Genomic DNA, 13,587 nt, shown 5'->3' with positions numbered 1-13,587 from the left:
CATAGTCCTGATTGGTTGCTTGGTTGATTGAATAGATGACTGATAATATTGTGCAAAATGGAATGATGAAGCGTTTTTGGATTGATATACTGAAAGTCACACAAGGACACAAATCTTTAATAAGCAAGTTTATTGCAAAAAGTAAGAAAGCGATTGAGAAAGAATTCTAGCAGTTATGTACAGGAAGTCCTCAACGTACAACCACAATTGAAGCTGGAGCCTCATCACTAAGAGATGGCATTGTTAAGTGGGTAAGACCCAATTTTGCAACCATTTTGATTTGCAGTCATACAGTGAAACCATCTTCCTGCTGGTTTTGCTTCTGAGAGGAACCCTGGGAAGATTGCAAATGGTGACTTTGGGGCACCATAAATAGCTGCCACCCATGTTTTGATCATAGGATTACAGGAACACGGAAACAGTCGTATGTGCGTGGATTGCTTGCAAGACACTTTTTTCAGCATTGTCATAATTTCAAAGAGAAACGGTCGTAATTTGAGGACTACTTGTATCAAATAGAAACGCTTACTTAGCATGAAATCAAATTTGATTCCTAAAGGTCGTCTTCCCTGCCACACATTCCAATGGACTGAAAATCATTCCTTTTCACTGTGGTTTATTTCTAACAAGTTGTACATGGGCTGAAATCAGATCGAGCCCATCCAACCTCTAAACTCTAATAAAGCAGATCCTGTTTTAGCTGTGTCACCACTTTGCTCTTCATCTGATTATTGGACTCATTGATTTTCTGTGTTTGCTTAATCATCTGAAGCATCATCTAATCAAACAGCCTGATTTTCACAACATTGAGCCCCCCCAAAAGAAACCACAGATCAAACCAGGATTAAAACTAACAGCATTTTTTTCCATATGTGGAACAACTAAGCTCCTAGGTTTCTACTTTGCTTTCATTTGCTCAGTTTTGAGCTTCGTTACAAGCACTGTTGAAAAGATCAATTTCTTCTTTCCCGTACAAAGTAGCAAGTAGTGCTTGCAGCTCCTTCAACGTAAGATGGTCTACGTTATCCTTATCATTTTCAGCAATGACAGCCCAGGATCTTCTGCGATTGTTTTGAAGCACACAACAACCTGCAGCCCAGATATGACTGGGTACATTCACTCGGTTGTTGATGGATTTATTCCCGGGCACTGGACCCTCAATGACATATGTATGCTGGCATCCTGCTGCATTTATATTTTCTTCATATATTCTCCATTGTCCATTATTGAGTTGGCGTAACTGGGGCAGGATGTTGGTTAAGGTGAAGGTGGCATCTTTGCTATCCTGATCTGGTTGATGGGACGGTGGTACCGTGTGTCCCTTGTCGTACATGACCTAGGCTGACGTAACCGCGGAATTGCATCTGTTGATAAAGCGAGGTGGCAGACCACATTAAACATTGGAAACAAACAACCCCAAGCAAAAGAAATAGCCGTGTACATCTGGCACCTGCCCTGTTCAATTCCAGAGAAGAAAGTCGTAAAGATTTGTAGGTGTGATAGATACGTGTCAGGCAAAGTTGCAATGAGCAAAGAAAAGACAATTTGCAAGAGAATAAAGAGATTAGGACAAGTTGTAAAAAGCAATGATAAAGAAAAGATGATCTCCAATGGGTAACATAATATAAGGTGTAGTCAACAATCTTACCACAAATTCAGATACAGGTATCGATCTCCTCCTAATCCAAAGTTTAATAACATAGCAACGGAATAAAAACAAATAAGAGAATAACAGAGTTGGAAAAGATCTTGGAGGTCTTCTAGTCCATCCCTTGCTCAAGCAGGAGACCCTATACCATTTCAGACAAATGGTTGTCCAATCTCTTCTTTAAAACTTCGAATGTTGGAGAATTCCCAACTCCTGGAGGCAAGTTGTTCTACCGTTTTATTGTTCTCACTATTGTTCTCAGGAAATTTCTCCTTAGTTCTAGGTTAGGTTAGAGTTGGGTTAGAGTTAGGGTATCTCTTTGGTAAGTTTCCATCCATTGTTTTTCGTCCTGCCTTCAGGTGTTTTGGAGAATAATTTGCCCCCCTCTTCTTTGTGGCAGCCCCTCAAATATTGGAACACTGCTATCGTGTCACCCCCAATCCTTCTTTTAAATAGACTAGACATACCCAATTCCTGCAACTGTTCTTCATCTGTTTTAGCCTCCAGTCCCCTAATCATCTTTCTTGCTCAAATGATCAAACAATAAAAGACACTGATTACAGGCGAGAATTGAACAACAGAAAACATTGGTTCTCCTAACATTACACAAGTGGCAAATGTATGAGTTCCAATGCTTTCCTTCCCTGACAGGTCTCTATCATCCTTAAAATTTACTAGTATATTCCTACATCTTCAGAATGCACACTCTATTATTCAGTTCATGAATAGGCCACTTTTTGTACATTAAAAAGGAAAGCTTTGGCTAGAAATAGCAATAGCAATAGCAATAGCAATAGCAGTAGACTTATATACCGCTTCATAGGGCTTTCAGCCCTCTCTAAGCGGTTTACAGAGAGTCAGCATATTGCCCCCAACAATCTGGGTCCTCATTTTACCCACCTCGGAAGGATGGAAGGCTGAGTCAACCCTGAGCCGGGTTCAGCCGGTGAGATTTGAACCGCTGAACTGCTGATCTAGCAGTAGCCTGCAATGCTGCATTTAACCACTGCGCCACCTTGGCTCATCATGGTTTCCTAAACCACCAAAGAAGGCATGGATGCTGCGAAATCTCTGAAATCTTCCCAGGGTTCCCACTGGTTCCCACCAGTTGAAAGTTCATGATCTTGCCCCCACACTCACAAGTCCATCACATGCTCCAATCTTCCACTGCCACGCTGGCAGCTCCACCCATCCAGTTCCGGTCAGGCTCAGAAGGTGTAGAGAAGAAAAGATGACCTGGGGCTTTTAGAAAGGAATTTTTTATTTTGACAATAACACATTCTACTCCTTACTATTCCCCCTCCCAATTACCCCACTAATGAAAAAGCATAGAAATATAATAGAGAGTGGGGCAGGCCAAAGATCCTACAAGGAAGCGGCTGCAGGCCTGACACAAGGATTGCACTAATGTCAAAGAAATGATGGAATCCAATAATTGAAGAATGGATTCCGTTGGAAAGGATAACAGTTAGAACAATGAATCAGGGGGACAACTTGCTCCCAGAAATTGTGGATGCTGTAAGAATTCTCTTGGCTTCATTAATATAATATTTCCCATACTTTGATTTCTATTCCTCTCTGGGAAATTGCCTCTTTGTTATGTTTGCTCTTTGCGACGTGACTAGATCCACGTCTTCCTAATATTTACTCAGCCTTGTTCTGGAATTGAATGGGACCGCGGCTAAATACATATAATCTGTGGGCTACTTTTTAGTTTTTGGTTATTAGCATACAAAGGTTTACCCCGGCTGCCTCCGCCCTTTACCCACAGAGTCAGTTCCACAGAAATGGGACCCTAGGCCATGGACCTGTCACGTCAACAAAGGATCAGCCATGCATTAATTTCTATGGAAAGATAACAGGACCAACTTTTTTACAATGAAAAGGAGGACAAATAAATTGAAACAAAATCGTAAATAAAAGAAATATTTTATTCATTGCAACAATAATACACTATAATATGATACATGCATAATAAAAATGTTTGTAACATTTTATATTGTAATTATGCTTACATGCCTGTTAATTATTATTTAAATGAGTACTTTTCAATTGAATTAATATTTTTTATCAATGTATCATCTTCTAACAATATATTGGAAACATCTGAACATGAAATATCCTTCATATTGAATTTTACGGCAAGTGCTGCAGCTAGAGTATCAACATTCAATCTCGATTTCTCACTTGTCCAAAAATCATTGGCAATTGAAAAAACTCTTTCAACTGCTGCATTAGTTCCAGGGCAGCACAACGTAAATTGAACAAGTATAAATAAATTATCACATGGAATATGTTCATTTTTGAAATGGCTGAAAATATCCACCCATCTTTTATCAATTTCAATGGGTTGATTTTCCTGTTCTATTAATTTTTCAGAATTTAAATATACATTCAGTCTTCTAATTTCTTCAAAGAGACAATTGTTGTCTATTTTAATGTCTGGCATTTCTTTAGATAAAAACTCAAGAGAAGATTCAATATCTGTCCAATATACTTGTGATGAAGTCAACAAACACCATTGAAAACTGTTATTTCCCGTGATGTTTGTTTCAGACCATTCTTCGATACATTGAAAACATGTTTGGTAAAAATTCTGCACTTCTTTGATAAACTTTTCCGTTATGCCGGGATTTGATTCCTCTAAGTCTTGTATTAACAGCTGTGTGACTAATTTAACAACTGCAGTGATTCACATCAAGGCAAAAGGTCGTAAAATGGAGGAAGACTGGCTTAACATTCTCTTGGTAAACAAAGTGTTGCCTGGGTTTTCTCCCTTTTACATTCTCTCATATACATAATTCATTTTGCATCGTATTACCATTTCCAATTTCAACCATATCGTTTTTGAACTTCCCATATTTCCACCTTAAAACTGATTTTTCTTAACACATAAACAACATCATTTTTGCCCCTTCAAAAAGAAACCAAATTTATCATTTCATTTTCCATTTGTTATTCTATTGTCTATAGGTAGCATATATCCTCAAACTCAATTTTAATATAAGAAGCATTTTACTTAATTAGTTATCCACAATTAACAATGTGACTGTAATTCCCTCACTTCTTATTTAGCTCATTAACAGAATTAACATAGGTATTTCATTTTATTCTACTAATATATCCTTTCTTTCCCTTCCTCCTTTTTTAACCATTTTCTCAGCGTGTGTCTTACTCTCTTTAATGTTCCACTTTTCATCAATTTTCTGGTTGTCCTTTTATCCCATACTCTTAAATTCCTTTTTTCCCCCTACATGTATTGTATCTTTTCTTCTGAATCTTTTCTATCATTCTTCGGTAAATTATTTGGGTTGGCCAGTCTTTCTCTCTAATTGTTAAAAGAGGTCTAAATTTATTGTACTTTAAGATTGACTCCAAGGGACGCGGTGGCTCAGTGGCTAAGACACTGAACTTGTCTATCAGAAATGTCGGCAGTTCAGTGGTTCAAATCCCTTTTAGGAAGAGATTGGACAGCCCTTTGTGGGAAACGGGATAGGGTTTCCTGCCTGACCTCCAAGGTCTCTTCCAACTCTGTTACAACAGAGTTGTCTTTCTGACAGGAGAAAGTTGTCACGTGGGAAGTTGGCTCAGCTGGACTTTACGTGTCCTAGGCCAATCCAACCTCAAGGCCTTGTTAACTTGCTAAATCAGAGCTTGATCACCGTTCTTTCTCTTTTTCAGGCAGAAAAGTCCCACTAGAAAGGCCAAGCGAGAGCTAGACTGTAAGAATTCTCTTGGCTTCAGTAATATAATATTTCCCATACTTTGATTTCTATTCCTATCTGGGAAATTGCCTTTTTGTTATGTTTGCTCTTCATGACGTGACTAGATCCACATCTTCCTAATATTTGCTTGGCCTTGTTCTGCAATTGAATAGGACCGGGGCTAAATACATATAATCTGTGGGATACTTTTTAGTTTTGGGTTATTAGCACCCGCCCTTTACCCACAGAGTCAGTTCCACAGAAATGGCACCCTAGGACAAGCACCTGCCACGTCAACAAAGGATCAGCCAAGCATTCATTTCTATGGAAAGATAAGAGGAAATAGCTATAATATAAATCTTGGAGCAGGGCTTCGATCAGCATTGGGACTCTTCTCTCTCTACTTGACTTCTTCTGCTCTCCAAGCAAGAGACTGGTTGCACCTGTGAGTATTGTGCTGGGTAAGCCACTGTTGGATGTTTTGTTATGGGCTGCAGCTGTTGTCATAACCTTCTTGTGCAAATGCTTGAATTATGCGCTTTCCATCCTGGATACAGTCACTGTTTTTTTTATAGATGGCAGCTTTTGGTTACTACAACTCAATCTTCTATCAGAAACATTAGATTAATTATGGTTAATGTGGGCAAAGAATTTTATGCATCTAATCCTCTTGCTGCCACAAAGCACAGACAGGGAATTCCCCCTAATATCTGGGTTTCTTGCCTGTGGATTTGTCAGACACAGAGGCGATAGAATTGCTGAGTATTATGCGCATCAGGCAACAAAACCTACACTGAAAGCTGAATTGACTCAGAAAGCTACACTGGTAAGACCACCCTTGGAATGCCCTGCCCTTCCTTCTCTTCTATCCAGAAATGTAAACAATCTGCTTGGCCTCCATCTGAACATGTGGAACACCTGGACTTTATGAGCCATTGGGTATATTCAACCTCAAACTGATTCTCCCATTGCTAAATAAAAGTCTTTCTTCTTCTTCTTCTCCTCCTCCTCCTCCTCCTCCCCCCTCTCCCTTTTCTCGCTCTCTCTCTCTCTCTCCATCTCTCTCTCTCTCTGTTTTGGCAGAAACGTTCTACTTGAAGGACCAACCGACCAAGAACACGGCCATGTTGCTTCTGTGGATCCCCTCCCTGGCTGCCTCCTTTCTCCTGCCTGCAACTGGGGAAGTGGGGAGCAGTTTCCAACGCTGCAGTCAGTTCTTCTTGGGTGGAAACCCCCCCTCCAACCTGGTGCCACTGAATCCAGCCAGTATCTGCCAGTACTATAAGGGCAGCTATCGATTTGCCACTATGTACGACACAGCAGGGCGCATCCCCCTGTTCTCAGCCTATAAATATCATAATGCTCCAGGTGTATCACCGGTGGATTGGAAGATTGAACCACAGGTAAAAGGAGTTCCTATTTTGAAACGAAGCCTTCATGAAATGGAGGTCACCTTAGAGAAGGGGTCTCAAACTGGATTTCTCCAAGGGCTGGATCAGCATTGTAGTTGTCCTCTGAGGGCTGGCCAGGAGGGAGGGGGAGACGGACGGCAGATTGGACCAATCCTTTGGTATTTCCAGGGCCCCATGGGCCAGATATAAGCCCTTGAGTTTCACATCTCTACCTTAGAGGAACAGTCACTGGATAGGAAATAAGACAAGACTTAAGAATTATTTGTACACAATTAATCTCAGGAGCTTTTAGAAGCTTGGCTGTAAGAATTCTGCTGTCCACATTGGTGAGGTCCCCTTTCCAACTTTCCCCAAAGAAGCAAACTCAGGGTGCCCAGAACCCCAAATTTCAAGCTGAAGCAATGTGTATTCTCTTGCTATAGGACAGTTTCAAGCAGGCTCCCCAAGAGGTCAGTCAGGGCCCTCAATTTCCAGATTTCCCACAAACTGCCACAAATATGGAAAGTGCCATGGAAACGTATCCCGCACCCAATTCCCTGTTTGGCTCATGGTAGATTTTTAACCAGATTCAGCGTATTTGATTCCATGTGTGAATGCTAATCGGGCACATTGCTTTCTGTTCCATATTCATAGCTTGCACTGCCTAGCGATCGTCACAGAAAAAGCATGGAATCGGAAAGGACCTGCCGAATCAACCCACGTGACCTGGCAAAAAGACAGGCTGTGTGGAGCGATTATGAGAACATTTTCCAATACGACCTGGGACAGTTGGCACCAGCATCCCACCAACCGTATGGAGATAGCAAAGCTGCAACCTACACCTTAACCAACATCGTGCCCCAGTTTCAGGAACTCATGAATGGAGAATGGGACGATTTCTTAAGTACTATGAGCCAAAGTACTGAAGGATGCCGTGAAACATTCGTCATTGTGGGCGTGGTGCCCGGTGACGATTCCATCTCTGGTGGCCGAGTGAATAAGCCCAGCCATATCTGGGCTGCAGTTTGTTGCGTGACCAAAAAGGAGCAAAAACAGGGCTTCGGAGTCTTTGCTGAAAATAATCAGGATAGGGTAGAAAGGTTTAACCTGAAGGACCTGGAAAAGAAACTTAACGAAAAATACGGGAAGGAAGGAATTAATCTTTTCAATGGTGATTGCTATTGATAAGATTAATAATCCATAAGGTCATTCTCTATCTTCCAAATAGAATTCACAGAGCAAAAAAAAAAAGACAAAAAAAGCAAAGTATATCCGTAGCAGCTTAGTTCTTCAACCTATGGAATGAATGCAGTTATTATAATCCTAGTTTGATCCGTATAGTTTTTTGGGGCTCAATCTTGTGAAAAGTCAAGATGTTTGATTAGTTTGTGGTTCAGATTATGGAGCAAACCCAGAAAATAAAATAATCCAATCATGAGATGAAGGGTTCAATGATGGCACAACTAACAGTTTCCTGTCGTTGTACAGTGCGGGTGGGAAGAAGATCCTTAGGAATCAAATTTCATTTTATGCTAAATCAGGCTTTGATTTGACACAGGTAGTTCTCAATTTACAACCATTCAACAACTATTTGTATTTATGACAAGACTAAAAAAACTACTTACAATCTATGTATGACTGTTGCAGTGCCCCATGGTCCCATGGTCAAAATGTGGATGCTTGGCCTGTGTTTAGGATGGGTGCAGAATCCTGAAGATTGTGTAAATTGGGTGTGACCCACTTCGCAATAACATCGCTTAGTGACAGAGTTCCAGTTCCAATTGTGGTTGAAAGTTGATGCCTTTCTGTACGTAATTGCTTGAATGTTTTCTCTATTGCTTTCTTATTTCTTGCAATAAACTTGCTTATCAAAGATCTGTTTCCTTGTGTTGCTTTAGAGTACAATCAATCGAGAATAACTTCAATATCCGCTTTTGCACAGTATTATCAATCAGCCAATCCATCAATTTATCAATCAATCAATCAATCAATCTATCTATCAGGGGTATGTCTATGGGGAGGGGGGAGCAGAGAAAAGGTACATTGCCAATACTTCCAGTTTTCTTCCCCCGGATGTTGGCCTTGATTGATTGATTCAAGGTCATTAAGTTGGTGTCAGATCTCTTATGTGTCAGATGGAGGCTTCCATCAAGTCCTTCATTGCTCTGCTACCCCATGAGAAATGTCCCCAGAATGGCTGGTAAAATCTGCACCCCAATCTTTCCCACAGGCAGGGCAACTCAGTCAGTAGCCGTGTTCCAATATCTCAGAGGCTGCCCCAGAGTCCCTGGATTGGGGGGTGGGGAGGGAGAGGAAGCGTTTTCCTGAAACTCTGGTAAAGGAAGTGCCTAGCAAAGCAGAAGGACCAATGAGAATCCTCCCTTCTTCCGCATCATCGGTCTCCGGGCAGAGTCTCCCTTGACTTCACCTGATGGGGGAGAGAGTTCAACACAGAGAGAGAAGCGGAGCAAGTGGGAGGGGGATATTTTCAGGGGGGGGCACAGTTCAAGGGGTGTTCAGGCCAGTCCTGGAGGGGAGACCGATGACGCTCAAGCAGGGAGAATTCCCATTGGTGCTGCCGCTGGTTCGTTCCCTTCCCACTAATATCAAAGAAATGGTGGAATGGAATCATTAAAGAAAGGGTTCAGTTAGAAAGGATAACAGTTAGAACAATGAATCAAGGGAACAACTTGCTCCCAGAAGTTGTGGATGCTCCAACATTGGACGCTTTTAGGAAGAGATTGGACAGACCTTTGTGGGAAATGGGATAGGGGTTTCGGCCTGACCTCCATGGTCTCCCCATAGCCAGTCCCCTAATCATCCTGGTTGCTCTTCTCTGCACTCTTTCTAGGGTCTCCCAACATCTTTTTTATAGTGTGGTGACCAAAACTGGATGCTGGATTGCAGGAGGGATAGCCCCAAGGACGTGTGTGTGTGAGAGAGAGAGAGAGACAGAGAGACAGAGAGAGAGGGAGGGAGGGAGGGAGGGAGGGAGAGAGAGAGAGAGAGAGAGAGAGAGAGAGAGAGAGAGAGAGAGAGAGAGAGAGAGAGAGAGAGAGAGAGGAGACACCCCAGGACTCCCCAGCCAGCCATCTCAGAGACCCCCAAGTCTTTGCTGGCCTGGGGGCTGCACGTCCCCTTCAGAAATCCACTACAGCCCACTCCACACTGATCTCGGGGAGTGCAAAAAGAAGTCCACACTCCCCTTCCTCTCCTTTTCTCTTTCCTCCCTCTCATTCTTTCCTTCCTTTTCCTTTCTCTCCCCACCCTTCCCTTCTTTGACTGTTTACCATTTAGCTTGCCTTCCAGCTCTATCACAACTCGCCACAGATGGATCACCATGAGCTGCTCACCAAGGACAACCTGTCATGGCCAGCTTTTCCTGAAACAACTGGCCATGGAACAAGATGTCAGGCTTCCAAATATCCTCCAGAATTAAATCAGAGTCCAAGGCAGAGCTTCCCTCAAAGTTCCCGTTCATTAATAGAGACACGTTGGTACATCTGAAATCTTCCCAGGGTTCCCACCCAGTTGAAAGTTCATGATCTTGCCCCCACACTCACAAAGTTACAACGATGCTGAAAAAAGAGACTTATGACCATTTTTCACACTTATGACCATGGCAGCATCCCCATGGTCATGTGGTATACATTCAGATACTTGGCAACTGGTTCACATTTATGACGGTTGCAGCGTCCCTGGGTCACATGATCCCCTTTTACGACATTCTAACCAGCCAAGTCGATGGCGAAACCAGATTTCACTTAACAGTGGAGACTCTAGAAAGAGTGCAGAGAAGAGCAAGAAAGAGGATTAGGGGACTGGAGGCTAAAATGGTGGCAGGAACTGGGCATGTCAGGTTTAATGAAAAGAAGGACTAGGGGAGACATGATAGCAGAGCTCCAATATCTCAAGGGATGCCACAAAGAAGAGGGAGTCAAGCTATTCTCCAAGGCACCTGAGGGTAGAACAAGAAACAATTGGTGGAAACTAATCAAGGAGAGAAGCAACTTAGAACTGAGGAGAAATTTCCTGGCATTTAGAACAATTAACCAGTGGAACAGAAGTTGCCTCCAGAAGTTGTGAATGCCCCAACACTGGAAGTCTTTAAGAAGATGTTGGATAGCCATTTGTCTGAAACGGTATAGGGTTTCCTGCCCAGGCAGGGGGTTGGACTAGAAGACCTCCAAGGTCCCTTCAAACTCTGCTATTGTATTATATTGTATTAACAGCCATGTAACTAATTTAACAACTGCAGTGGTTCACTTCAAGGCGCAAGGTCGTAAAATGGAGCAAGGCTGGCTTAACATGTTTCTCACTTAGCATACATTTTGGGCTCAACTGTGGTCGTAAATAAAGATATTTTACATCCATATTTTATAGCAAACAAGATAGGTAAGCAGGAGCATCATGAGGTAAATCTCTGAGCGCACGGCATACAGGGAAGAAAATGGCGGGAAAACAAGGAAACGCCCCTTTTACGCCCATAGCAACCAATCACAGCTCAGATTGCCTCACGCAGGAGCCAGCACTCTTCAATCAATCAAGCACAACTGGGTGTTCTGGCTCCCTGCACAACCCTTCACTGCTCCAGCTACTAAATTGAAATACATCTTAACACAAATATTGTGGAAATCGACCCGTTGTTATACATCTGGCAGATTCTGGCTGGTTTTATTGGCACCAGTTTGGGGTTTTTCCCCCCCCAAGAAGAATTAATTGTAGGGTCTGAAACGGCCCCCCAGCTCCCCAGTTGCAGGCAGAGAAAGGGGAGCCTGGTTGATGGTTCCTTGATCCGGGTATTATTACCTCCCTGATTATGTTTTTTACAAGTAATTTTTATTTTATTTTTTTGTTACAAATTTTAAATTCTCTTGGTAAACAAAGTGTTGCCTGGGTTTTCTCCCTTTTACATTCTCTCATATACATAATTCATTTTACATCATATTACCATTTCCAATTTCAGCCATAGCATTTTTGAACTTCCCATATTTCCACCTTAAAACTGATTTTTCTTAATACATAAACAACATCATTTTTGCCCCTTCAAAAAGAAACCAAATTTATCATTTCATTTTCATTCTCCGCTTCTCTCTCTGCGCCGAATTCTCTCCTCCATTAGGTGAAGTCAAGGGAGACTCTGCCCGGAGACCGATGATGCAGAAGAAGGGAGGATTCCCATTGGTCCTTCCACTTTCCTGGGCTCTCCCTTTCCCGAAGTTCCAGGAAAACTCTTCCTCTCCCCACAATCCAGACCCACCGGTTTCGCCTCTGGGGCTGCGGCGATATTGGAACACTGCTAATGACCGAGTTGCCCTGACTGTGGGAAAGATTGGGACGCAGATTTTACCAGCCCTGGGAGGGCTATTTGTCATAGGATAGCAGAGCAATGAAGGACTTGATGGAAGCCTGCATCTGTCTCGGTGACCTGGCTTATAACAGATCTGACACCAACGTTTTTTTATAAAAAATGTTATTTTAAACACATCAACAAACACATCACTTAAAACAACACAGGAACTAGAAGTTCCATCATACATCATGCAGCAATTTCCCTATTTCTTATTTCTGTTATCTAATCATTTATACCATTTCCCCCAAATAAAATAGTATTCTGATTCGGCATTTCCTTGTATTTCCTTCCTCCATTTGTCCATCTCCATGCATTCTAAAATCGTTCTTATCACCTCATCTTCCTTTGCTACTGCATTGTTCTTCCAATTTTAGGCATACTTTATTCTGGCTGCAGTTATAATATGTAGAATTTGATGCAATATTTCTCTGCTATACTTTTTTGTTGTTATACCTAATAAAAATATTTACAGCTTCCGGTTTATATGACCCCCCCCATTATTTCTTCGTGTCATTTTTTAATTTGGTCCAGAATTTTTTTGCCATCTCGCATGGCCACCATGTATGGTAGTGAGTCCCATATTATTTTTTACACTTCCAACACGTCGGTGATATATTTGGGAACATATTTGCAAGCCTCGTAGGAGGGACACCAAATTAATGAGCTTTAATCAATCAATCAAGGCCAAAATAAGAAAAAAAAATCTGCAAATATTTGCAATGTGCTATTTCTCTGCTCCTACCCCCTAGAAATACTCCTGATTGATTGATGAATCGATTTATCAATCGACTGATTAGCTGATGGATCATACTGTGCAAATTGAATGTTCAAGTTTTTCTAGATTGATTGTACTCCAAAGTGACACATGGACACAGATCTTTGATAAGCAAGTTTATTGCAAGAACTAAGAAAGCAATAGAGAAAGCATTCAAGCAATTACGTACAGAAAGGCATCAACTTTCAACCACAATTGGAACTGGAACTCTGTCACTAAGCAATGTTATGATGAAGTTGGTCACTTCCAATTTTCACAACCTCTGGGACACTGCAACCATCGTAAATACAGGTCAAACATCCACATTTTGACCCTGGGACACCACAACAGTCATACATAGATTGTAAGTAGTTTTTTTTAGTGTTGTCATAAATTCAAACCATTCAAAGTGGTTTTAAATTGAGAACGACCTGTGTCAAATCTAAGCCCTATTTAGCATGAAATGAAATTTGATTCCTAAGGATCTTCTTCCCACACACACAGTGTAAGCCCTTCCAAATTGTGATAAACAAAACACAGTTTTAGCTGAGTCATCATTGCACCCTTCATCTCATTATTGGGTTAATTTATTTTCTGGGTTTGCTCCATAATCTGAACCAGAAACCAATCAAATATCTTGAATTTTCATAAGATTGAGCCCCAAAAAATGATGCGGATCAAACTTGAATTATAAGAACTGCATTCATTCCATATGTTGAAGAACTAAGATATACTTT

General features: G+C 41.6%; 1 protein-coding gene across 1 annotated transcript; it reads left to right on the top strand.

Annotated features, from left to right (window-relative positions):
• Positions 1-6,462: 6,462 nt before the first annotated feature.
• LOC148044020 (endonuclease domain-containing 1 protein-like) lies at positions 6,463-8,571 on the top strand. The gene is made up of 2 exons (XM_087722453.1): positions 6,463-6,755; positions 7,398-8,571. The coding sequence occupies exons 1-2, from the start codon at positions 6,477-6,479 to the stop codon at positions 7,926-7,928; spliced, it is 810 nt and encodes a 269-aa protein (XP_087578579.1). The 5' UTR covers positions 6,463-6,476; the 3' UTR covers positions 7,929-8,571.
• Positions 8,572-13,587: the final 5,016 nt, after the last annotated feature.

This window comes from Thamnophis sirtalis, unplaced genomic scaffold, assembly GCF_051295495.1.
Source record: "Thamnophis sirtalis isolate CommonGarterSnake01/CBP01778 unplaced genomic scaffold, rThaSir2_p1.2 scaffold_9, whole genome shotgun sequence".
Lineage (NCBI taxonomy): Eukaryota > Metazoa > Chordata > Lepidosauria > Squamata > Natricidae > Thamnophis > Thamnophis sirtalis.
The sequence above is the reverse complement of the archived record's forward strand: the minus strand, read 5'-3'. Positions and strand labels throughout refer to the sequence as shown.

Coding starts and splice junctions, on each gene's coding strand:
- LOC148044020 (XM_087722453.1), top strand. CDS start 6,477: ATGTTGCTTCTGTGGATCCCCTCCCTGGCTGCCTCCTTTCTCCTGCCT. Junction 6,756..7,397: donor ATTGGAAGATTGAACCACAG/GTAAAAGGAGTT, acceptor CCATATTCATAG/CTTGCACTGCCTAGCGATCG.